This window comes from Cibotium barometz, chromosome 57 (genome assembly GCF_041138505.1).
Source record: "Cibotium barometz isolate CiBa-2024 chromosome 57, ASM4113850v1, whole genome shotgun sequence".
Classification (NCBI taxonomy): Eukaryota; Viridiplantae; Streptophyta; class Polypodiopsida; order Cyatheales; family Cibotiaceae; genus Cibotium; species Cibotium barometz.
In genome coordinates, this window is record NC_141102.1 from 8,900,288 (window position 1) to 8,928,229 (window position 27,942).

Below are 27,942 nucleotides of genomic sequence, written 5' to 3' on the forward strand. Positions count from 1 at the left end.
ACACCATTTTAATTGTACCGAGGCTAGTCAAGACCTCGGCACGCTTTGCCGCGAGCGACGTCCCTCGACGACTCTTCGACAGCTGTTGCAATGAACCTTCTCTTAGTAAAACACATGCCAAATGCTTCCTCCAACATTCTGGCATAAAACATTCTGGCGTAAGACAGTCCTTTAAATGAAAAACAGTTCCTCTTCGTCCCAGAGAGTCAAGGAAGCCATGTTGATGTGTAACATCCTCTTATGGAGTAGTTGTTTAGCTTTGGCCTCCCTTGCCTTAGCCTCTTCTTGAGCTTGCTGGATTTTTTCCTTTGCGAGCTGTTTTTGTTGTTTTAAGAGATGTTCTTGCAAGAGCATCTCTTGGGTCAGTGGTTCATAATATTTTTTGAGTTTTCTTCCATTGACGTAACCCTCCATCTATATGCTGTCAATTGTCTCAATTCTAACGGACCCCTAAGGTGTGATCTCAAACACCTGGAAGGTTCCTAGGCCTTTGTGTTTGAGTTTCTTTTTCCTGGTGCTTCCTACACCATACATGAGGACAAGGTCCCCCATTTCTAGTTCTTTTTGTTTCAAATTTTTGTCGAGCCAATGCTTCCTGTGTAGTTTCTTAATCATGAGTCCATGCGATGCTATTAGCCTAGTCTCATCAGGCTTCTCTAAGTCATTATCCTTTCAGCTAATGCATTCTCTGTCAGACATTCTTGCACTGCAATCCTTAAGCTCGGAACTAGGTACTCTATAAGCATTACTGCCTCAACACCATAAGCTAGACGGAAGGCAGTGTATCCTGTCACTACCTTATATGATGTTTGATATGCCCATAGGGTTGCTGTCAGCTTATGTTCTCAGTCCATTTGACCTGCTTCCAAGGTTTTTGTCAAGATAGTACACAAAATTTTGTTTGTACTCTCTGCTTGATCATTAGCCTGTGGATAATAAGGTAAGGATTTCCAATGGACCACTAAGAATCCCGCAAGTAAATGATCAATCACCTCATTAATAAAATTTGAGCCTCGATCACTAACTAATTCTAATGGGTAGTCGAACCTCGAGATAATTTGCTCATCTAAGAATTTTGATATTGTTCGTGCATAAGCTCACTTCGAGGCTCTAGCTTCTGCCCATTTGGTGAAATAGTCCATGGCCACCACAATCACATATCGGGCTTGTGATGGGTGTGCCGTGGGACTAATAGGTCCAACAAAATCTACTCCCCGCTTGTGATGGGTGTGCCGTGGGACTAATAGGTCTAACAAAATCTACTCCCTATTTTTTGAAGGGTTGTCTTACAATAATCGGGCTGAGCGGTATCTTGTCCCTTTGTTGTGGGATAGCGAAACGCTGACATTCTTCGCACCTCTTGACAAATTCTATTGCATCTCTGAAATAACGTAGGCCACCATAATCCTGCTTGAAGTACCTTGATCTCTCCAGCAAAATTCCCGCCTGCTATCCCTGAATGGGCTTCATCATCCAATATCGTGAGACGAACTCATCTTCTCTCACACATCTTCTTAGCACATTATCTTTACCTAGCTTATATAGTTCGCTCGCAATCAATTGATAAGGTGCAGCAAGCTTGATAAGCCATCGTATTTTATCTTTGTTCAAGGATATTTCTTGCAGAAAACCATGAGCTAAATAATCAGATATCTCCTCACTCCATTCGGGTACCATGTCCAGTTTGAACAAACATCAGGGAGATCATCTTCCACACCAGTTGATGGTTCCCCATTTGGAATTCTTGACATATGATCGGTTAACACATGCTGTGTCCCTTTTCGTACTATAACTATAAAGTCGAATTCCAACAGTACGTCGTGAAAAATAATGGGTTCATGCCGCCCTGAGGAGTTCTGAAATAGTTCACGTCGAACGAATTTTTGCACCTTCACGATTCTTGATTTTGTCAGACCTTGTGGCGTCAGAGGTGTCAGGATAAGGTTACATATTTTTGGCAAGGTAATCCCGTGATTTGCGGCGTCAGGAGCGGTTCACGGCGTGAAGTTATAGAAAACAGTTCATGGCGTGAACATTTTCCTACAGTTTCACGTGGAAACTTTCCATGTCGACTATTATGATTTTGGGTGTAAAATACTTATCCAACCATTCCCAAAATGATTGTGCCACATATAAGGAGTGGAATACAAGTTCAAGGCACAGTCAATGGCTCCTTATTTTTTAGATTTTTGTGGATTTTTGAAAAAGAAGAAAAATAGAACACCAATCTGCTCATTCACGTTGATGCTTCCAATGATGCAAATATCAAAATTAACTAGAAAAAACAGTGAAGCTCTATTCCAAGGCCACTCCACCACACATATACACAACAAACACAACCAATTTCACATGATTTTTTACTTTCACACAATTCTTATCCATTCATTTCCTACACAATGCACTACTAGAATGCAAAGGCAATCATGAATCTTATGCAATGGGAGTTGAAACTCCAAGAGGAAGGAAGAAACAAAGGTGTTTCCCCTGCAGCGGCGCCAAAAATGTTATGGGCTACCACATCTCCAAGAGGAGGGAACTCAATGCATTCACCTAAAGGATGAGCAATAGATCACAACTGTTGTAGGATACTTACCAATGCTTCGAACTTCAGTCCCTTGAGGCCTCCAAGCTCACTTGTTAAGCTCCAAACCTCCAAGCTCCGCCTCCACACTGTCACCGTGTAAAGTCACTCAAACAGTAGCATAAGGCAATCACTCTCTCTCACTCTCCCACACAAGCATAGAAGAGGCACAATGCTAGAATGCTCTCTCTCTCAATCTCTCTCAAGGCACAAGGAAGAGCTCTCTATAGCACAAAGGGGGATTGTGTCTTTTCATTATGAGAAAATGCCGTATATACATTTGACCCTTATTCACACTTGGGTGCCCAAAACTTACTTAACTAGGCCTCTTGGGTGGCCAATATCTCATAATGTACAACTTTTATAGTACCATTTCATGACACTTACTAATGTCCTCAATCGGAGGAGCATGCTTTAATCCAAAATGGGATTAACACCGTATGGATTGAATCAACTCTTGAAGGAGGTTTAAACCCCATAATGGCATGGTTAAACCACTCTTGCAGAAATCCATAATGGAAGAAATCCATACGGGAAGGTTATGAGAGAAATCCATAATGGAAGGTCCTTGATTATCTCCAAATCAATTTTGGTGGATGGAAAAATAAAAAGCTTACAGGCTGGATTTATTTTTGATTAAGAAGAGCTTAATCTAATTGGAGTAAAGCCAAGCTTGCAATGGTAGCAATCAATTCCTTCTCTCCGGCCAAATTGTTGGCGGGTTCACTATTTTATTTTATTTTTTTCCCAGCAGCGCCGGTTTTTGCCTTAAAAGCTTTATAAGCTTTTTTTAAAAATAAAGCTTAGTAATAAAGCCTTTAATTATATATATACATATATATATATATATATACATATATGTATATATATATATATATATATATATATATTCCTCTCCGCGCCGTTTTTAGTTTTCTCTCTCTCTCTCCTTCTCCACGGCGACGACAGCGTGAATTCTTCCTTCTTCACAATCGCGTGGCCGGCTCGTTTTTCCAAACAGAGAGAAGCGTCGTTTCTTTTTGTTTCCTATTTCAAAGCTTTGTTAATAAAGCCTTATAAAATAAAGCTTTATAAGCCTTAAGGATTTATAATATTAGGCTTTATAAACCCCACATTTAACGCATTGAAGGGTTTATTCAAAGGGAAAAATTTCAGAGAAAATTTAGATCTTCAGGAGAGGAGACGTAGAAAATTTACAGAAAAAGCCCTCTTTTCTTTTTTCGGATATCGGAAGCCTTTTGCTCTTAAATTTTTTGGCATCAAGGAAGTATTCGCTTTCGCAAATTCTTGGAGGACATTATCAGGCCAACTGGGCAACGAATTCAAGAGCTAAATCTTCCATCTTCATTTGCGTTATTAAATTACAATGGCTACTTTACCTGCACTACCCACGGTGCAAGAGAAAATCTTGGCACTTCAAGAACAAATTGCCAGTGAGAGCGAGAACTCTGACGCAAATTAGAGCGTCAAGTGAAGTGTTCCAAGTGCAAACGTGATTCTTCCAACTATTCCAACTCAGATAAGGAGGAAAGTGATCATGTTAGACGCACTGTTGAAGCTACCTTGCGTGCTCAAAATTCTCGAAAAAAGACTCACAAATCAGCCGAAAAGCATTCACTTTCCAAAACTATGATGGCAAGAAGGATACACAAGTTCTTATTACATGGATTAGCTAACTAGATGACTATTTCTCTAGCGAATGAAAAGTTCTCAGAAGGGGATAAAATTAAATGTGCTTGTAATCACTTGATCGAAAGTGCTCCCTTATGGTAGAATGTGATTAAACAAGGTGAACATAGACCTTCAACATGGAAAGAGTTCCAAAAACTCTTAAAGAAGCATTTCCTATCTTCACAATACAAAGCTAAGGCTCGACAATGATGGTCTACATTTAGATAGCTTAACAGAGAGAATATATCAACTTATGTGGACAGGCTTTAGTAAACTTTATTACAAATGTAGGTAATCGAGAAGGCTTTAGTAAACTTTATTACAAATATAGGTAATCGAGAAGGCTCGCACCAAGGATCAAAAAAGAAAGTTCATAGCACGTTTGAAACCTACAATTCGATCAGAGGTAAATATGTTTCGATCACATTCTCTTAGCTCAAATATTTCATTAGCATATTTGGGCAAAGGTTTTTATATGTATAAACCTTAGGAACTTTCATATGGTTAATAATATGTAAAATTAATACCCAAAAGTAGGAAAATCAAGCCCAATTTGTACGCTCAACTATTATTAGCTCCTTGGGCTATTTTTATGAATACAATTCTCTACATACTCATGTCATGGAAGTGGAGCTACACACATGAGGGGGGAGATTGCACCCAATCTTGGAGTCATGCTTTGTGAGCTAAGTATTTTTATTTGTTTTCTCTTAGTTATTGAATATGTTGACCATGTGGTATTTGATGAGTTATTTGAATTAAATCAATTCTTGCAAAGTTTCTTTTAAACTCTATTTTCTTAGAAAATTAGATGCGGGGTGACAAGGGAAAAGGTCAAGAAAGTTGGGGACAAGGGAATTAAACTCACTCAAATTTTTGATGAAATCTCCATGAGATCCCCTCAGACTCGATCCACTTTGCTCGTGGTAGATGATGGCAATGGTAATGATAAGAAAAGGAGAAAGCAGTCTTTTTTTAGGGGGGAAAGGTCATGGTGAAGCAAGGGAGTAAGGGAAGGGGAAAGAAAATGCCTTCACTTGTATGCCTTCAAGATCTTCATACCTTCTGTCCTCATTTCATAAGAATGATGTTAAGCCTCCAAATCTACCTTTAGACTTGTGCTAAGCCCTCCTTATATAGCACTTCAAAAAGAGAAGGATCCTAGCCTTTAGCTAAAGCATAGCTAAAGTTTCATTTAACTTTGGCAAAGTTCCACGCACACACCTTTTCAATTGTCTTTCCTGTAGTTCATGTAATTCTAGTAGTCCTCTAAGGCCCCAAACTTTGGCTCTTAGTGGCCTAGCAAAGGCGTAACTCATCGGCATTAGGATCAAAGCATATATACATTGTTATGAGACTGTAACTATGCCTTATAAGGCACCCAATGAACACAATGTCTCATTAGATTTTTAACATCATCATCACACACACACATACACACACACCCTATAAACATGATTTTGAGATATAAAAATGGAGCACATGAGCCCCAACATAATGCACATTTCTAGGCAAAACACCTCTTCCATGGTTGTTGCTTGGAGGGTTCACCAAAAACGTTGTAGCCATTTTAACCACTCCTACTCAAGGCCTTGGTCAAAAGATCGTATGGGCATCTCTGCGTGATTCGCTTTAGCGTGAAGCTCTACAATGCCAAAACCCTAGCCGCATAGTGTGTGGATGAAACGAACCTCCTCTTCTTGGTAGAGTTCACCATTCTTATGTTTTTTTAACACCGATTTTTTTAAACATATGTTTAGAATTTGGGAAAATTGGGAAAAAAACAAGGGAAAACTTTTAATTTTTTTATGGAGTTTAGCTTACTACTATGGATAGCTTGTGTGACCTCATATGTGGTTGTAGTCTGTGGAATGTCGCACTTGGATATCACAAAATCACACATGTATGTATGAGAAAAGCGTAGATAGGTGATGGTGGGTTGTTGTAGAGAAATTGTTAGATATCCATAACGCCACTACGGGCGTTACCACGAGAGGGGACGGCCTCTGGCTCACCACCCAGCCATAGAGGAAGAATGAGGATTGCCCCTCATCCCCCAAGCTATATAGTGTGTGGCCTGCCGTCCACACTAGCCTGGCCGCCCCGTCCTCTCCCACTGAACCCCGGATGGCCACGTCCTTGGCCATCCGGTCTACCGCCGTCGGTCATAGGCGTTACAGCCTACGTGACATTATCTCCCCTTAAGAAGAGTTTTCGTCCTCGAAAACAAACTGGGGAAACCTTTTGGAAATCGCACTACGGCGTTTCCAGTTGCCACCTCCTCATCCCTATCTGTCCATTTAACAAGTACCTCCTGGTACACTTTATGTCGGGTTTGTCTGTCACGATACTGTAGAATCTTTTCAGGTTCATGTGGTATCTTTGGTGGCTCTATCAAGTCCACCAAAATCTCTGGAGAAACTGTGTTCTCTAACCCGTGAACTGATTTCTTCAGTTTACTGACATGGAAGACAGGATGGACTTGAGAACTCTCCGGTAACTCAAGTTTATATGCTACGTCCCCAGTCTTCTTAAGGATTTTAAAAGGACCACAATATCTCGGAGAAAGTTTATCACACTTTCCTGTTTTCATGGTTTCTGACTGCGCAGGAACCTTGAGAAATACAAAGTCACCTTCTGCAAAGGTCACCTTTCTTCGTCCTTTATCCGCATAAGTTTTAGCGCGATCCTGAGCGCTACGAATGCTCTCTCGTGCGGCTCTGAGCATATCATTCATATCTTCAAGGAAATCCTTGACAGATTGAATCTTCTCCTTTTCTAGGCCTACAGCCATCGCAGATCTCGGCTGGAATCCATACATTAACATGAATGGTGTAAATCCAGTCCTGAGTGTTTGGAGCTATTATAGGCAAACTCCAATAAGGGCAAGTACTCTTCCCAATCAGATTGCTTCTTACTAACATAAGAACACAACATATCCTTTAGAATTTGGTTAACTCTTTCAGTTTGACCATCAGACTCCGGATGATCTGCCGTACTCATACTCAGAGTAGTATCCAACTTTTTGAAGATTTCCCTCCAAAAATGACTGTTGAACTTTCTATCTCTATCCGACACTATATCTGCGGGTAGGCCATATAGCTTGTAGAGATGTTCAATAAAGAGTTTTGCCAACTCTGGCGTTTTTACAGTTTTCTTCGTGGCAATAAACTTTGCCATTTTAGTTAACCTGTCCACTACCACCCACACCGAGTCATTCCCTCGACTCGTCTTGGGTAAACCGGTAATGAAATCCATGGAAATGCTTTCCCATTTCCCTTGAGGAATCTCCAGCGGATGGAGTAGTCCTCCAACCTTAAGACGTTCATGTTTATTGACCTGGCACTTACTGCATTTCAGCACATAAGTCTGGATGTCCTTAAACAAACTAGGCCAATAAAACTGTCTTTTTACTAGTGTATAGGTCTTCTAAATCCCAAGATGACCCGCACTTGGACTATCATGACTTTCTTTAAGAATTTGGGCCCGAAAGTCACCAATAGTTGGTACACATACTCCGACGTGCCATTACAGGCTACGTGACATTACCCCCCCTTCTAAAGAGTTTTCGTCCTCGAAAACAAACTGGGGAAGTCATTGGTAAGCAAATGTCTAGTAGTACTCACGCAAGCCGTGATTTGGTATTTCAACCAAAACCCCAAGGCAAATTTCATGCCTTGATTTTGCATCATGTCATTAGCACAGAAGCTAATGTACTGGAGAGCACTCTAGTAGCGTAAGTTCTTAGACTATGCTACTAGATATTTGTAGACTACGCTACCATGTTGCATCACCAACTTGTTAAAACTTCTCCTTGGAAAGCTCTACGGCCATAGGAGAAATAAACTAGAGCCAATCTAATCATGCATCACAAGGATTAGTTCCAAAGCTGAGAGATACTTTCTCTCTTAGAATAACATCTTGCACAAGCATATGCTCTAGAATCTTGTTGAGTTTCTAACTACCATCAATCTACGGATGGTTAAACTCCTCTCTAACTCAGAGTAAATGTAAGTTTTGAAAATTTCCCTTCAAATATAACAATCAAACTTCCTATCTCTTATGCCATACTATATCTGCCCTGCGGGCAGACCATATAGTATGTGGAGATGTTTGATAAAGATTCGTGCACCACTACGGGTGTCTGGAGTTACATCCAATCACTTACAACTCTTTGTTGCTATTACCAGACACATCCCTTCAAGTATTGTCTGGACTCACACAACTATTCGAGTTTATGTGATATTTGCGGATATCCCTCCTTTCCCTCAAGAAAGGTTTTTGTCCTCAAAAACTCCTCTCAAGCGGAGTACGCGCTAGTGTCATAGGTCCAAGAACAAATCTAGACCGTGTTTAATATTATATGTTATATTCTTGAGTCCTTCCAAGAAACTTTTAAACATCTTGCAACGAAGATGTGGTTTAGTGTCTACGCACATATGGTGGTACTATTGATAAACTGCTTTGCAACAGATCAGTGGTTTCACACTTGTAACAAAGTGCTTCATTGTTGCATATTATTACCCTTCATAAGCGGTTACACACTTATGAATCATTTGGGTGGGTTGTACCATCTATCAAGAAAAATTCCAAACTACTAATAACCACATTATCAATCCACAGAGAATGACTGAGCTTGCTGCGAAGCCATAGGTTGCTAGATAATTGATGGTAATTACACAAGCCCAATGTCTCATTACATCATACATTCAATATAAATGCAAACATCACAGTACTTCGTGATGATGAACTTAGGAATTTCATCCTATCCCTGTTTGGTGTTGGTATGAAGTATAACTATGAGAACATTATTTGCTGCCTCTTCATTATAGCGGCGGCAAAGCTACCTACCCATCACAGGTGGCAATCTCTACCAAGCTATAACCGATGACAAGCAAATAAACGAGTACTCTTGTAAGAACTTCATAACCATATCTCATGTTGAGATATCGAGCTCTAGTGAGGCGGTGGATACTGATGACCCGCCTGGGGGATAGGCCCCACACTTACACCACTGGCATGGTTGGTGAGATCTTGGGTGATATGCGGCCAGTGGGATGACAGGCTGTGTGACAGCCACTCTAGAGACTGGCATAGTTATAGCGCCAGCTCATTTAGTCAGGTTCACACTATAGAGAACCCGTGTATGTATTTGGTTGAGTACCTTTCATATTGTGTGTACTCTTATTCTTGTATATGGTGTGTTGAGTGTTGAGTAGAGAAGAAGAAGATTTTCAGCCTCTCACCTTGTGTGTTCTCTATTAGGGTTTTGTGAGTGTGTGTGTGTGTGTGCTTGCAAGAGCTCAAGCTCTCTTCCCCCCTGCATCTTTTCATGGTATCAGAGCCTGGTTCGTGCTAAGGGCTGAGCTGCAAGCAAGAGAACCACAAGAAGCGGTACGAGGGTAAGAGCTACAACTACTCTTCCCTATTGTGTTGGTGACTACACCCTTGTCGGGAGCTCTACGGGAGGCACCGGCAAACGATCTCCGATTGAGGAGCTTTCTTCGCGGGAGTGAAGCTATAGGGCAACTATATAGTCCTTTGGACTGAAATTTTCGGGCCAAAAACGCGTTTCGGGCGCGTCTGGACCTCCGTTTTTCAGAAAGCAGGCGATTTCGAGCACTGCGGGTAAGTCATCGATTCTCTGCAGAACTCTGTTTTAAGTACTGCAGGAAGACAGATTGACTGTGCAGACACTGTGGGTGCTGCAAAGAGGTCTACAGTTGCCATTGGGTGTATGTATGTGCATTGAAGTCACTGGTTGTGACATTTGAGAGTACTGCAGTACCGCTGTGCAGAAAATACAGTATTTGTGCAGAAAAAAACCAAAGTGCAGTTTCTGGTAAAATTGTGTGTTTGGCAAGATGTCTAATGATGGCATAACACAGATTGTGGCTGAGAAGCTGGATAAGAATAACTTCCATGCTTGGAGGTTCAGGTTGACGAATTTCTTGATGGGAAAAGGCTATTGGGACTACATAGAAGGTGAGCATGAAGAGGCACCGGAAATACCGGATATAAATCCTACTGCTGCAGATGTGAAAGAGTTTAAAGACTGGAACCAAGGAGCCAGGAAAGTAATGTATTGGCTTTCCATTAGTATACAGGACACCATGATTGGGCACATTCAGGATGCCAAGTCCCCCAAGGAGGCATGGGACACCTTGGTAAAGCTTTATGAAACAAATACCAAGGCACGTAAGATACAGTTGAAGAATGAACTTCATACTGTGGAGAAAAAGAGCATGTCTGTGAATGACTATGCGTTGAAGATAAAGGGCATTGTGGAATCCCTTGCATCTATTGGTGTGTCAGTAGATGATGATGATAAGGTGGAAGTCTGTCTACGTGGTCTCGGGCCACAATACAAGGCGTTTAAGACGTCTATTCAGACTCGGGAAAACATTCCCAACTTTACAGATTTGGTGTCTATGCTGATTATCGAAGAGAAGAACTTGGGTGAAGACCAACAGTCTTCACAAAGCAAAAATAGTTCAGAGCAACAGGCCTTCTACACGAGTTCAGGAAGAGGACGAGGTAGAGGAGGCCGTGGACGCGGTCAAGGAGGTGGCCGAACAGGTAATCAGAATTATGGTCAGCAGCAGCAGCAACAACAACAGTCCCAGAATCAACAACAACAACAACACACAGGTGGAAGAGGCAAATTCAGAGGCAGGGGGAGTCAAAGAGGTCGTGGAAATTGGCAAAGGCAGTACAATGATGCACGTGAATGCTATTATTGTGGTAAGACTGGACATGTGCAGGCAGAATGTTATAAGAAGCAAGCTGACATGCAAAATGGGAAAGTGCAGCAAAACAACTATGCATCCTCAAGTAGAAATAATGAGGATAATGAAAGGTTGTTTGTTATGGAGCATGTCGTGAATGCCATGTCTGAAAATGTTGATGCAGCACAAAAAGATAATGTATGGTATGTGGATTCAGGCGCTTCAAACCACGTGACGAGTCATGGGGAGTGGTTCAAGGAGATGAAAAACCCGAAAAGACCAGGTTTTGTGGAAACAGGGGATGACACTGCTCATCCAATTGCCCACATTGGAGATGTGCCATTGTCTATGCAGGATGGCAAAGTGAAGTACCTTGCAGATGTACTTCATGTACCGAACATAACAAAGAATCTGGTTTTAGTTGGCCAGATGATTGAGCAGGGTTTGTAGGTTCGGTTTAACCCTGATGGATGTTATGTTGAAGATTTTAAAGACAAGTGCAGGTTGGTTGCAAAAGGCAACAGAGTGGGCAGAATGTTTACGTTGGATGTAGACATGCCTGAAATGAGTGCTGCGATGTTTGTAAATGGTTCAGGAATTGTTGCAGACACACAGACATATGGCATAAAAGAATTGGACATGTAAATGTGCAGAGATTGAAGTCTATGCAGACAAAAGGAATTGTGACAGGGCTGCCAAAATTTAAAGTGGAAGGTATGCAGAAAATATGTGAAGCATGCCAATTTGGGAAGCAAACAAAGCATGTGTTTCCACGTAACAGATATGTGAGCAGAAATGCACTAGATCTTGTGCATTCAGATGTATGGGGTCCTACGAAGACCGTGTCTATGGGAGGCTGCAGGTACTATGTCACTTTCATTGACCACACAAGAAAAGTGTGGGTATATTTCATGAAGGAGAAGAGTGAGGTGTTCACTCACTTTCAGAATTTCAGATTTTTGGTTGAAAAGCAAACAGGGAAATATGTAAAGTGCCTAAGGTCAGATGGAGGGGGAGAGTACTTCTCCAATGAGTTCTCTGAATATTTGAAGAAGAATGGTATTCGGAGACAGTACACATGCAGATACACTCCGCAGCAAAATGGAGTTGCTGAGCGGAAAAACAAGCACATTGCTGAGATTGCGCAAGCATTGATGGAAGAGAAGAATATGCTGCATTGCTATTGGGCTGAGGCTGTTTCTACAGCAGTATACATCATGAACAGGACTCCAACTGCAGCCATACATGATGTAACTCCAGAGGAGAGATTTACTGGCAGAAAACCAGATTTATCTCATCTGAAAGTCTTTGGATGCATTGCATATGTGCATGTGCCAGATGAGCTGAGAACTAAGCTGGATCCGAAAGCTGAAAAATGTGTGTTTATTGGATATTCCCTTGAGCAAAAGGGATACAGGTGTTATAACCCTGCTACACGTGAGTTGAGGGTAAGCAGGGATGTTGTCTTTGATGAGATGAGCAGCTGGTATGCTGCTGAAAAAGAAGCTGTTGGGGCTGATGTGAGTGGAAGTGTGGTTGCACAGAATGCAGGTCAGCAATCACAGTCTTTGAGTGGACCAGGAGAGTCCTCATCTAGTGGGTCTGTTGATAGACCATGGAGTGGCAGGCTGCGTCATAATACCAGTCCTGCAAATGTGATTACTACATCACGTAAAGGAAAAGAGAAAGTGATTGAGCCCCTTGGTATGCCTGACATTTCTGCAGGGCATTCTCATGTTGATGGAGAGTCTAGTGGCTCAGATATGAGCCTTGATGAGGAGCTTGGGATCCCAGCTATGAGAACACCTGGTGTAAAGAAGGCTATGGAAGCCATGAATGAAAAGCTGCGAAGATCAGGGAGAGTGAAGAACCCTGTGCAGAGATTTACTTATGATGGTTATGTGGCACATCACTATGCATATATGGCAAAGGTTGTGCAGGTTGTTGAGCCCACATGCATTGATGAGGCTGTTGGAAATGTGTGTTGGGAGAAAGCTATGGATGAGGAGATGGATGCACTATATGGAAATGAAACTTGGGATTTAGTGCAATTGCCAGAAGGCAAGAAAGCCATTGGATGCAAGTGGGTGTACAAAGTTAAACATAACAGTGATGGAAGCATAAACAGGTACAAGGCTAGATTGGTAGCCAAAGGATATGCACAGACATATGGGATTGATTATGAGGAAACTTTCAGCCCAGTTGCCAAGATGGCAACGGTGAGAGTTGTGATAGCAGTGGCTGCGTCAAAGCAATGGTCTTTACATCAGATGGATGTAAAGAATGCATTCTTGCATGGGGATTTGCAAGAAGAGGTGTATATGTTGCAGCCACCTGGTTATGAGGATGAGGGTCACCCCGAGCATGTTTGCAGGTTGAAGAAAGCCTTGTATGGCTTAAAGCAAGCACCAAGAGCATGGTCTGACAAGATTTCTGAATATCTTGTCACTATTGGCTTTCATGTAGCCAATGCAGATTTCTCATTGTATGTGAGACATGGTGATAGAGGGGTTGTGCTTGTTGTCATCTATGTAGATGACTTGATCATTACGGGGGACCATGATGCAGAGATCTTTGATGTAAAGATCCTGCTTAGACAGAAGTTCGAGATGAAGGATCTGGGGGAGCTCAGATATTTCTTGGGCATTGAGGTGATTAGGTCACCACATGGTATTGGATTACTGCAGAGACAGTATGGCTTGGACATGTTGTCCAAGGATGGTATGACAGGCTATAAGCCTATTTCTGTGCCATTGGATCAGAATGGCAAGTTGAGTGCAGATTCAGGAGAGATCTTAGAGGATCCTACTATGTACAGGAGCATAGTAGGAAGTTTGATCTACATGACGATCACCAGACCAGATTTGAGCTATGCTGTTGGGTTGGTGAGTCAGTTTATGCAGGTTCCACGGAAACCGCATTTGGATGCAGTGAGACACATACTGAGGTATGTGAAGTCTACTTTGCATTGTGGACTATTCTATGAGACTGGGGCAGAGATATGTGTACATGGGTACACAGATGCTGATTGGGCTGGTAGTATCTCAGACAGAAGATCTACCAGTGGATTCATGTTTTCTTTGGGGAGTGCTGCTGTGACTTGGAGCAGCAAGAAGCAGCCTACGGTTGCCCTATCGAGTACAGAGGCCGAGTACAGAGGAGCTGCTATGGCAGCATGTGAGGTAGCTTGGTTGAGAAAGCTACTTGCAGATTTGGGTCTATCAGTGGATAGACAAGTTGTCATTTTCTGTGACAACATTAGTAGTATACAGTTGGCCAGGAACCCAGTCTTTCATGCTCGTACGAAGCACATAGAGGTCCACTACCACTTCGTCAGAGAGAAGGTCTTGGCAGGAGACCTTGACCTTGTTTATGTCAGCACAGAGGATCAGGTAGCTGACATCTTCACCAAAGCATTGGGTACAGAGAAGCTCCGCAGATTCAGGGCTTCGCTTGGTGTACATGAGATGGAGTTGAGCTCGAGGGGGAGTGTTGAGATATCGAGCTCTAGTGAGGCGGTGGACACTGATGACCCGCCTGGGGGATAGGCCCCACACTTACACCACTGGCATGGTTGGTGAGATCTTGGGTGATATGCGGCCAGTGGGATGACAGGCTGTGTGACAGCCACTCTAGAGACTGGCATAGTTATAGCGCCAGCTCATTTAGTCGGGTTCACACTATAGAGAACCCGTGTATGTATTTGGTTGAGTACCTTTCATATTGTGTGTACTCTTATTCTTGTATATGGTGTGTTGAGTGTTGAGTAGAGAAGAAGAAGATTTTCAGCCTCTCACCTTGTGTGTTCTCTATTAGGGTTTTGTGAGTGTGTGTGTGTGCTTGCAAGAGCTCAAGCTCTCTTCCCCCCTGCATCTTTTCATCTCACACCAAACTCATAATCACTATGGATTAAATGCCAGGGCTTGCAAAATTGAATGTTGTCTGATAGGTAGAGGGGATCATCAAACTACGGATGACCTTGACAACTCACTAGGACTAGTGATGTGTAACTTTTAAGTTACTCCACTCTCCTTGCTTATTCCATACCATCGAACAAATCGGTCCCTCGATTTGAGCAACGTCAACATATCACTAGGACTAGTGATGTGTAACTTTTAAGTTACTCCACTCTCCTTGCTTATTCCATACCATCGAACAAATCGGTCCCTCGATTTGAGCAACGTCAACATATTTATGAGTACCTCGATACTCATGGATTGTGGTTCGGTAATTTAAAATGTTGATCTAGAGTATCTTTCACTTGAGGATCTTAATTTTATTAGCAGCTATGTATTAGTAGTGAGTAACTACGTACCCATTATCATCACACTAGTAGCTCCATACTAGTCTGTGAGTAACTCCATACCCAATGGCGTACCTCCCCCGAGTGGGAGTACCATATACAACCATCTATAACAAGATGCTTAAGTCACTTGCTGCTAAGAAGTGACTACACAAATTGATCCCTCCATTGCACATTGCAGTACAATCTCTGGTATTACAACACGAATTTTTGGACGTCCTTATCATAGAGGTCAACTTAAAAACTAGTGCATAGGTCTTGTGGAGTCTCGGCTGACCTAACCACACCACTGGTGACTTCCTACAAAAAAATGTGGCGCCGAAGTCACCACCTATGTACTTTAACTCCGTAAAGTACATGGTCTTCATCTATCATCTATGGAAAGTTGTAAAACATTCTTGCAATGGATTTTTATCACCCTAAAATTATTGTGCACTATTTTAGTGTGAAGAGCTTTTTTCCTGGGTACCATGGTTCACCCCAAGCTCATCTGTTGCTAAATTCTCCGATTTAACAAAAGATATGTCTGCCTCCGAACACTCCAGTTCAGCCCCAGACTTTGAGTTTACTTCTTAACACTCCGGTTAAGTCAAAACTCACCAGATACAGTAGGATTTACCACTAAGCTCTCCGGCTTAGCCTCCTATCCTAACTCAGCCCGAGTTTATGTACACTACATATGTCGGATCCGATACTAACAACAACCAGGCTCGTCTGGAGTGAGATACTACTCACTATTGCCATGTAAAACCTTATTAAATCCTAGAAATGCTCCACTCATTCCCCAGGGGTCATACGACTTATAGGGTTTACATGCACATGAACTTGTAAGCAAAATAGCCTGTCATGCAATATTACAATTGCTTATGTAGGAAAGTAATATATTTCCCAAATTCATATGGTAGCAACTAAAATGTGCTCACAATCGCACACTTATGTTGAACATAGGCAAGACTACGCTTGCAAAATGCTATAGGGCGTTCCCCATGCATGAAACTGTCCAACCAAACTAGTCTTACTGCTAACCTCTAGATTTAGATCACTCTGAAACTAAATCACTCTGTTAGCACTAGTACACCATCATGGTCTTGCTACCTAGAGCTTCTCCGAACTCTGTAACTGGGTTTTATCCCAACTTATGGCTATATTTGGTAATTTTCAAAGTTCAAATTTTATCTTGCACACTTTATCACTACAGACAAGTGTACATACAGACCTGCCAAAGAGTCAAGTTACATGCACAAGCCTTGGCGTCCCATTCCACCAAGACTACAATCGATTCCGTGAGAATTTGATGTCCCATACCATCAAATTACCACCAAACCAATTGATGTGACATATAAAAAGGCTCTTTCCCCCCTCGAAAGATCACCACAAACTCTCAAGCAGTGGGATGTCGACGCATGGCAATAAAAAGAAGAGAAAACCATGCTAGTAAGTTTAAGAACAGTTCTCTTCGTCGATCAACTTCTATAAGGGCATTGAGCATTACATCTCAAGACTATACCCCTTCAGATTTATCTTTGATTTCTACAAATCAATCCTAAATCTGCTATTATTATCTAGGTATATGCTAATCCCTCAGATTAGTACTCCTAGATAAACCATTCAATTGAGTACTGCTAGTAGCACTGCTAGCCCCTTTATCCCAAGTAATACACACCTTAGGGATTACTTTTACAAGGCAATCTACGTGACTAAATCAAACTAGTCACTACTCTCTCTAGGCCCAAGTAGTGACACTATTTTGTTACTACCAACAAGGGCCAGCTTGCCTCTACGGGCCAAGGCTCTCTTGTTGCTACAAACAGTAAGCAACTTGTTTGGACACAAGGCATAACCACATCAAGACTACGCTTGTACATGGTTCTCATTTGCCAAAGTTTATCACAATCTTCTAGCAACTATTAAAAGATTGTGAAGGGTTATGAGCACTACGGCTCAATTAGGCTTACCTTGATTTCTCGTGATAAGCACTTCGTCTAATTTGGGCACAACTGACGCCATTGCCGGTCCTCTTAGCCCAAGTAAAACACACCGCAGTTTTAGATTTACACTATAGCCAAACTACGTGACTTTGATGGTCAATACTAAGTCTATGCTCAGCTTAAATTTAGTCTCTCTGAACCAAATGTGTGATCACCACATGTGTCACCCTCAATTCACTTCAAATTAGGACCAAGTCACTCCGGACTAGACCTAAGTGGTGACACTGCAGAGAAGGTGTGTCTACAGAAGAACACATTTGTTTGTCACTACAAAACAAACACAAATTCGTCCGAACAAAAACTTTAACTCTAGCAAGACGACGTCCGCAAAAGTGGAAATTGAAATCTGGCGAGGCTACGCTCCCAGAGTCTTCATAACAAAAATAAAAATGATCAAGAGGCTGTGCCTTGCCGGGATTATCCCTTGCGGGGATTATCCCTCCTCCCCATCCGAGAGAGAGGATCCGTTTAAATTTTCTCATTTTTAATTTCATAAAAATGAATAATGAAAATATATTAAAAAAATAAATGGTTTTTTCTTTTTTCTTTTTTCTTTTCTTTTTTTGGCCGCGCTGGTGGCTTTTCTTTTTCTGGCCGTTGGTGGCCGCCTGCTGGCTGGTTGGCTGGCCGTGGCTGGTCGCCTGGCTGGTCGCCTAGGCCTGGCTGGCCTAGCCGCTTGGCTGGCCGCCTAGCTGGCCGCCTAGGCCTGGCTGGATTGGTCGCTTGGGTTGGCCGCCTAGGCGCAAGTCGCCCCCAACGTATTTTTCCAGCCAGTGTTCTACGCAGGTAGCGACGCTGCAATATGTTGCGCCAGGGGTGTTTGGCAGTTTCGCTGGTCGTGGGGCTGGCTGGTCTTCGCCCCCCCACCCCCATGCACACTATTGCGTTTCAGCAGTCTTTCGTGGGGCTGGTCTTCGCCCCCCACCTCTACACACAGTCTACGGGTGGCTCTTCGCCCCTCCCTCAAACGACCCACGAATAGTTTCGCAGCCAACACGAATTGTTTCGCAGCCAAGCTTAACGGAAAAAAAAAACGAGAAGCTTACCTCCAATTTGTTTGCTGTGTGTGACGGGGAGAGAGAGAGAGAGAGAGAGTTCTTTCCTTCCAAAAATCTTGGCCGCACACTCCATTGTGGAGATAAGGGTGAGAAGATGAATGGTTGAAAACCATCGAGTGGGCTCCGGTCCCCCGATCGCGCGCGGACTCTGACGACCCCATCGAACCACGCTCTGATACCAATGTTAGATATCCATAACGCCACTACGGGCGTTACCACGAGAGGGGACGGCCTCTGGCTCACCACCCAGCCATAGAGGAAGAATGAGGATTGCCCCTCATCCCCCAATGTTAGATATCCATAACGCCACTACGGGCGTTACCACGAGAGGGGACGGCCTCTGGCTCACCACCCAGCCATAGAGGAAGAATGAGGATTGCCCCTCATCCCCCAGGCTATATAGTGTGTGGCCTGCCGTCCACACTAGCCTGGCCGCCCATGACTCCGCATGGGCGGCCTCTCGGACCTTGGCCATCCGGTCTGCCGCCGTCGGTCAGGCGTTACAGCCTATGTGACAGAAACATAGAAAACCTTTAAAAATGTAAAAACTCTAAAAGTGTAGAAACCTTAAAATTTTAAAAACCCTAAAAGTATAAAAATCTTAAAAATGTAGAAACCCTAAAAACATAGATGCGGTTCAGCTGAGCATTGATACCATTTTGGAATTATGGTATCCCAAGAGGAGCTATGGAGGATGAAAGATATCCATGAGATAGGTGCATAGGAGTAGAGTGCAAGTAGAGATGATATGAAAGCTCAAGCCATGACCATGGTGCATTCGGAGAGAGAGAGAGATATATATATACATATATATGATAACACATAATAGAGAGGAGTTATGCCACACGAGAATGATTATATTATGATAATACTTCCACTATGTACAATTACAATGCTTTTATAGGCACCAAGGCGTTATCTTTTGACCCTAAATAAGAGGTTGTTCACACCTAGTATGTTTACACCACTAAGGACATTTGACTAGACTCCATACTAACTCTGAAATACCCAATAGTGAAGATGCTTCTTAGAAAGCAACTTGAAACAGACAACTTGGGGTGAAATGTGATACTTCTGGCTTTATTGTTCAAGTATGGTATAATAGGATATAATCCAATCTCATTACTATTAGAGAAGAAGACAAGACTATCCACCACCATAGATACATGTCTCTTGGAGGACCATACTATGTACATGCGTATAGTAGGTAGTTTTATTTACATGATTATTGGTAACATGTGAGGTATCTTGTTTGTAAAAGCTACTTGCAGATATGTGTGAGCCCATGGATAGGGAAATCATTTATTGTGACATGAGTAGCATACAACTAGCTAGTAACCCAGTGCATCATGCTAGGACGAATCGAGGTGCATTATCATTATGTGAGGGAGAAAGTTCTAGTGGGTGATGTGGATTTAGTTTATGTCACACAAAGGATTGACATATTCACAAAGGCATTGGGTATAGAGAAGTTTCACAGGTTCAGAAGCTTACTTAGAGTGCAAGGTATGGATTTGAGCATGAGGGGGAGTGTTAAGATATCAAGCTCAACTAGTGTAGACGCCTCTGCACTTGTGCCACTACATCATTGGTGGGATTATGGTTGATATATGCCACCAATGGTCTACAGTGATAACCACTTTGGCTTACTAGAGTTATGTCATAGTTATAGCACCAACTCATATAGTCAGGTTCACACTATAGACCGTGCATGTTTTGGTAGTAGAGTAATTTCCCTTATAGTATGTACTCTTATATTTATGTTATGGTTATAGGGAAGTGAAGAAGATAGAAGAAAATTCACCCATCCATCTCTCTCTGACATGGACATAAAATTTGGGAAGGTCAAAGTCAAAATAACAAAAGAGAAGCGCTCCAACTCCCAACCACTAGGACCCACAAGGCTACAAAGAAAGAAGACATGTTGTTGTTGAACATGATGCATATCAAATCCTTCAATTACTCCAACGTTAAGGATGTAGAGGCAGAAACAACCATGTTGATGCTAATGCAAAGGTAAGATAGTGGACATGTATACCAAGGTGGAGATCTACATAGTTTGCAATAAATAGAGCTTAGCAAACAAGAGGTACAAATATATGCTAGCAACTAGGTAGGAAAGGAAGGGTGTATACCAAGGTGGAGATCTCCATAGGTTGCAATAAACAGAGCTTAGCAATGAGATACAAAGATATGTTAGCGGCTAGGTAGAGGAAAGGAAGGATGTAATCTCCCAGCTCTTACTAACACATGGAAAGCAAGTAATTACTCTTGAGCAAAGATTGGCAAGCACGACAAGGCTGAAATTACAAGAAGAGGAGAGTAGAATGGAACAACACATAAAAAATAGATAATCATTCTACATCAAAGATTGGAAAAAGCACAACAAAGGTCAAAATTACAAGAACAAGAGAGTAGAATGGAACATCTTAATTGATAGAACCTTTATCTTGGCTACCCTATCGATCATTGCCCCTCATCCTATGTTTTTTGCTACACTAACCCTCTCTCTCATTCAACTTAACATTGACAATATGGAGGCACTAACAACAAAACATTGAAAGATAAGACAGTCCCACCATTATAATGTCTATCTTCCATGCTAACATAGAGCTGTCAGATGCCATTCTGATGTGCCGTATAACAGTTCATTGTATCGTCCTATGGGAGTTATACTTTTATACCATAATATCTATACTCTTTTAGCAACCTTAATTTTATGACTTTTCTATGCCTTCCACCCATATACTCTTACTAGAAGACATTGAGATGAAGGATTATATACATTATGAATAGAAGTGCACACAAACTAGTAAATTTAGATGTCAAAATTAATAGTTTAAATTTAATAGAAAAGCTACCAATTTTAACTAGTACCGATAGGCAATTGTATGATAGGTTGCCCCCCCCTCCCCCCCAATCGGCAGCTACTCTACATTGAATAATTAATTGGACCTAGCCAACCACATCACTCAAATGGGATAATAAAAGTCTAAACAAGAGACCTATGGTTCTTGACGTCACTTTGAGACCCATTCGAGATCATCTGGGTGCTTGTTTGAGTCTCGCAACTAAGGATAGTGTGCCCTAAGAAAATCTCCCTCTACCCTTAGTGTGGTATGATATGGGTATTATCCCACACTTTCATATGGTCTATTTGGCATGATTCCAAATCCACCTAAATTCTCTCTTAACCATCTAGCCATATATGGCCTCACCCCAGTGTCCAAAGTCAGCTTTGGTACTATTTTCATAAAAGGGGTTAATTTTACAATATTGTAGAGAAGTGAGCTTTGGTACTAGTTTCATAAAAGGGGTTAATTTATAAAATTGTAGAGTTAGCTGGTATCGTAAATCATGACAAGGGTGGAGCATTGATTTCCAACAATACATTTTTCTTAAATTTTTAGGTGAATTATGACTCTTCCTCCTTTTAGTTTCTAAAACAATGTGCTTTTTTATCGTGAGTTTTTTTAAGCCTACTTTTAGTTAATTTTATGGATATCTAGACATACTTTTTTTTATCGTGGGGTTTTTTATTCTACTTTTAGTTAATTTAATGGATGTTTTAAGACTACTTTTAGTTAATTTTATGGATTTTTTGAGAAAGAGGGTGTCTCATGTTAATTATATTATTATTATTGTTTGATCCATATGCCTATGTAAAGGGGTGAGACTCCCTTAGATAATCAAACTTGTTCCCTATTCCACTTGTGTGTTTTAGCCAAGGAACCACTACTACTCAGTTATGATAATATTAGAAATGAGTAGTTCATTTTTGCTTTTTATGGCTCGTCATTCCGATCTATGATTGTGAGTTATGACCATTTTTTTGAGCATCATTATGTCTCTAAGAACCTGGTTCCTGGGACCATGCTTAATCCCAAGCTTATAAACAATCGTCATCATCACCATGAAGAAATTGAGGGTCTCTAAGGACCCTTTTTTGACAAAACAATTCTAGGACACCCTCATTTTTTTCATAATGATGATGAGATGGAGCTTGGGGTTGGCATTGTCATCACCATGAGGAAGTGTTGGCATGGTGAATATTCATGAATTGGGGGACCCTTTTACTAGCAAAAGTATTTGTGGAGCAATGATAATGGTAAAAAAGGGTCTCATTATTTATTAGGAGGAATCCTTTCACTAGCAAAGGGTCCCAAGAGAAATGGCCATAGAAGGAATGTTTACTTTTTTAAAATTTTGTTAAAAATTTAAATCCTATTCAAATTGCATGGTTGTATAGAGCACAAAAGATAGATTATTCTTTATTTTTATAGCTTTTCAATCCCAGTTATACAATTTGAGTTATGACCATTTATGACCATCATCACCTTAATATAGTGTAATATTGATATCAAAAATATTTTACAATATTATAATTACCATTTATATTATATTATATAGATAAAGTAATGATATTACTTATATATATATATATATATAATTGATATACCCAATATTACTCAAAGAAAATATATACCATTGTTAAATTGTGTATTATTATCAATAAGATTGATAATAGTTAAAGTAATGATATTATTTATACCTAATATTGCTTAGAAAATATATACCATTGTTAAATTGTGTATGATATAGTTAAAGTAATGATATTATTTTATACCATTGTTAAATTGTGTATTATTAATAAAATTGATATAGATAGAGTAATGATATTATTTATACCTAATATTGCTTAGAAAATATATACCATTGTCAATGATATACTAATATCATAATAATAATCATCAAATCTTAAAAATACTCATTATGATATGATAGTATAATAGGTCGGCAAGTGTAACTTGACTTGCACAACTTACACCACTTGGTCTAATTGAATACATAACTTACACTATTCTAATAGAATTTTGTAACCAATTGCATGTGTGTAAATAGAAGGACTAACTTGACTTGCAAGTCTATCTTGGAACGAACTGTCCGTTTATAAATAGAAAGTGACACCCAATTGAAGATGGGTTGCTCTAGGTTCATCTTGCACACTTTACATTGGTGGAGACGCCATATTTCTTGGCATTTTTATTTCCTATGTTCCTTTTGCTATGAGTTAGGCAAGCTCTCCTCGTGTAATGCCTACTTCTCTCCTTTATGAAGATGCCCCAATGCAGCTATAATCTCTTGTCTAGACACCCAATCAACTCCCATATAACACCTTTTTAATGCAGTTCCCAACTTAATTTTGCAAGCTATTCACACCCATCTAACACTCATAAGTTTCCTAACAATAGAACCACCATCATAGATCATACCCCAAAGTGTGGTCCAAATCTTTTGCCAGTTGTGAACTTAGATGGCAATTAATATGCGTATATTTTATTTGGTTAATTTAATAGTGATAATAGTACTTATAAATACAATTTCATTATCTCACATACTTAGCTCGAAAGTATATAATAGTATATATAAATACAATTTTATTATCTCCTATACTTATTTTGAAAGTATTATGAAAGTTAACTATAAAGTCGACGGGCGTGTAGTTCAACTTGGTAGAATGGTCGGGTTCCACAATGGGACCTGGGTTTGAAGCCGAGGGACTACATGACGGATGGCACACTTGTTGAGCCGATCATATATGTCCACCTAAAGGTAATTATAAAATTATGAAAGTAAGGCTTGGTGGAGATTGATTCTTACTTTTTCCTCTATGATTAAGAGGGCTTGGTGGAGACCTATTCTTACTTTTTCCTCTATGAAAGTAAGGCTTGGTGGTGATTGATTCTTACTTTTTCTTCTATGATTAAGAGGGCTTGGTGGAGACCGATTCTTACTTTTTCCTCTATGATTAAGTTGCGAGGCGACGCCCAACTTGGTAGGGCCCGTCGGGTATACATAGTTTTTAGCAGGTGCGCTCGAGGGCAAGTCCCAGTACCTGAGTTCTTTTGCGAGCACTTGGTCGCTGTCGTGCCCAACTCATGGGTCTCCCGGAGTAATACCTTAAAGTAGTAGCGAAACCGTCTCCGGTACTGGGTTCTTTTGCGAGCACTTGGTCGCTGTCGTGCCCAACTCATGGGTTTCTCGGAGTAATACCTTAAAGTAGTGGCGAAACCGTCTCCCGGACTGGAGATGATGAAGCTAATGACAAAAGCGTTTCTGTGTAAACTTGCTCACTTCTGACCCAGGCTTGAAAAACAAAAATTCAAGAGGGCTAGCAAAAATGCTTTCCATGAAACTGTGTCTTAAGTTAGGAAACTAAATGCGCCATCTGCAGGGTGATTTGCAAAGCGGGTTAGGTCGTAATCTCTCGGTTAGTGCCAAAGCAAGGGGAGGCTGCGCCAGAAGCGTTACCCTTGTTGGGCTCATCAACAGGCTGTGCAAGGAAGGCCGTCTGAGCTTAGCATTGGAGGCCCTTGATCTTCTGAACCAGCAAGGTATTCTCATCTCGAGAGATATATTATACTCCCTTCTTCAACAATGCATCATAAAGAAAGACCTCGCTGATGCCAGGCACCTCCATTCCCTCATAGCCAAAACTGGACTCCTCTCAGTTCCTGTTTTAGTAGACCACCTCATCCGCCTCTTCGCATCATGTGGCAGCCTACCAGATGCACATCATGCCTTCATGCATGTTGCCAAACCCACTGTCTTCACATGGCATGCCATCCTCTCAGCATACATCAGGCTTGGAGACAGCATAACAGCCCTGGAGTTGTATCAAAAAATGCAGGTGGATGCCGTCATGCCGGACAAACATGTGCTTTCATGCATGTTAACAGCTTGTGGTTCTGCGGGAACCATACATCAGGGCCGGATATTACATAACCAGATTATGATGATGACGGACCTTGACATGGATGCTGCCCTTGGAAATAGCCTGATTGACATGTATGTCAAATGTGGCCGCCTTGAGGATGCAAGGAATGTGTTTGGCAACTCACCTAATCGAGATTCGGTGTCGTGGGGTGTAATGATTTCGGGACATGCCCAGCATGGACATGCTATGTCATCTCTGGAACTTTTAAGAGAATTGCAAGGGATGGGTGTGATGCCGGACAAGTACATGTTTTCTGGTGTTCTAAAAGCATGTGGTAGTGCCAGAGCTATAGAACAAGGACGATTTGCACATGAGCAAATTATAAGGAGCGGACTCAAAGCAGAGGTGGTTGTTTGGAGCGCCCTTGCTGACATGTATGTCAAATGTGGTAGTCTGCAGGATGCACATAAAGTGTTTGACGATTTGCAGATTCGAGATATTGTGTCGTGGAGTGTGATGATTGGTGGATACACCGAGCATGGTTTTGCTCTTATGGCTCTTGAACTTTTTGACAAAATGCAACATGAGGGAATTGAACCCGACCAGGTAATCTGTATGTATATTATCAAAGCTTGTGGCAGCATGGGAAGCATAGCACAAGGCAAGCTAATACATGATAGGATTATTAAAAGTGGACTTGAAGCAGATGTCACAATAGGAAGTGCTCTCATTGACATGTATTGTAAATCTGGTAGCTTAGAGGAGGCTGGGAAAGTGTTTGACAATATACAAAATCGGGATGCAATGTTATGGGTTACAATGATAGGAGGATACGCTGAGCATGGGCATGGCTTTTCTGCCCTTGAACTATTTGACAGTATGCAGCAACAGGGTATAAACCCTTGTAGAGTTGCATTCATGTGTGTTTTGAAAGCATGTACAACAATAAAAGCAGTAATAGAAGGCAGATGGATACATGATCAGATTGTTAGAAGTGGACATGAATCAGATGCTGCTATAAGGTGCACCCTCATGGATCTGTATGTGAAATGCAGGAGTTTGGAGGAGGCGCGCGATGTGTTTGATGGGTTACTCAATCAAGACCCAGTGCTATGGAGTGTAATGATTGCAGGATATGTGCAGCATGGGGAAGATTTGTCTGCTCTTGAGCTTTTCGAGAAAATGCAGCAGCGGGCTATTCGTCCTGACAAAGCTACAATTCTGCACGCATTGAAAGCATGTGGCTCCATGGGAGCGGTTAGGCTTGGGCAACTGATACATGATCACGTCCTTAGATTTGGCAGGGAAGCAGATGCAAGTGTTGGAAACACCCTTGTTGACATGTATGCTAATTGCGGGAGCTTAGAAGAGGCACACAAAGTGTTCAGCTCTTTGTCTAGCCAAGATGTGGTGTCATGGGGTACAATGATTGCGGCATACTCTGAGCATGGTAACTACAGCTTGGCTATAAAGTCTTTTGAGGACATGCAACAGCAAGGTGTAAAGCCCAACGATGTGATATTCACAAGTCTTCTCGCTGCTTGCAGTCATTCAGGCCTGTTGGAAAAAGGCCGTTGGCTTTTCAAGTGTATGACACAAACATATGGAATCATACCAAGTGCTGAACAACACAACTGCGTGGTGGACCTTTTAAGTCGGGCTGGACATTTTTATGAGGCAGAAGATCTACTCTTGACACTTCAAGCTCCACCGAACCCCATTGTGTGGACATCTTTGCTCACAAGCTGTAAAACCTATGGGAAGCTGGAACTTGCAAGCCGGTGTTTCGACGAATTGGAGTAGTTGAATCTTAGTGAGGCTCCTGGGTATGCCCTTCTATGCTGATGGTCAGATGTGGGAGGATGCTAACAATATTCAAGAGCTCAAGAAATGTATAAGAGTATGTAAAAAGCATGGGAAGGCATCTGCCTTAGTCAATTGACCAGCAGATTCAGAGGTGTTTTACGGTGATCTAATAGCACCAATGTCACCATTTGGCCGCTCAAATGGCCTCCCATGCTTTGAGCATTTGGGCTCTGGACTGGTGCCTGTTTGGGCAGGGACTGAGGTCTTGTGCATGGAGCCAGTGGTTGTATCTGAGAGGCTGGGGACTCAGTACGCCCCTAGATCCTAGACATGACATTCCAGTAGGCCTGGGCAGTGGGAACTCATTGTCTACACCCGGAATGGTTGTTGGATACAAGCTACATGAATGGATTACAAAATGTGCATTGCATTACATGGTTGCATGGCTAGAAAATGTTTTTTGTTAGTGTGCCTGCTTGGTATGCATGTCCAGTTCACGCATTGTGGACACCCGCGTGAACCGTGCACGTGGACTTGTCTGACGTAGCTTGTGGGCATGTGAACAGGTGGTAAGTATGGTTTCTACACTTAATTTATTTGATAAGCTTTTCTTATGTAATATTTGGGTGACACTTTATTATGAGGCCGGAAGTAGAGTAAATGAATGTAGGGTGTGGGTGGGCCACCCCTTTGGGCACCCACACTCACTTAAAGCAAGAGCACAAGTGGAGGGTGGACCCTGCCACTCGGCAATTTATTGGTGCATGGGCCTGTGACCTTCCACATGATTTTCTCTCCCCTGGAGACTGGGAAAAAAACACACATGCGAAAAAGGTCGTCACGCTTTGCTGCCGTACACAGCCGTACAGGGCTGTATACACATTGACCTGGCCATACTGAACCTGCTGTACCTGCCTTGCCCTCTGTACTTGCTGAATCCGCTGTGCTTGCTGTGGGTGGGCCACCCCTTTGGGCACCCACACTCACTTAAAGCAAGAGCACAAGTGGAGGGTGGACCCTGCCACTTGGCAATTTATTGGTTCATGGGTCTGTGACCTTCCACATGATTTTCTCTCCCCTGGCGACTGG

General features: G+C 41.8%; 1 protein-coding gene across 1 annotated transcript; it reads left to right on the forward strand.

The window, feature by feature from the left end:
* The first annotated feature begins 24,549 nt into the window (after positions 1-24,549).
* Positions 24,550-26,850, forward strand: LOC147606391 (pentatricopeptide repeat-containing protein At3g03580-like). Its single transcript, XM_086791834.1, has one exon. It carries the CDS (start codon positions 24,550-24,552, stop codon positions 26,848-26,850), a length of 2,301 nt encoding a protein of 766 aa, XP_086647960.1.
* The last annotated feature ends 1,092 nt before the right edge of the window (positions 26,851-27,942 follow it).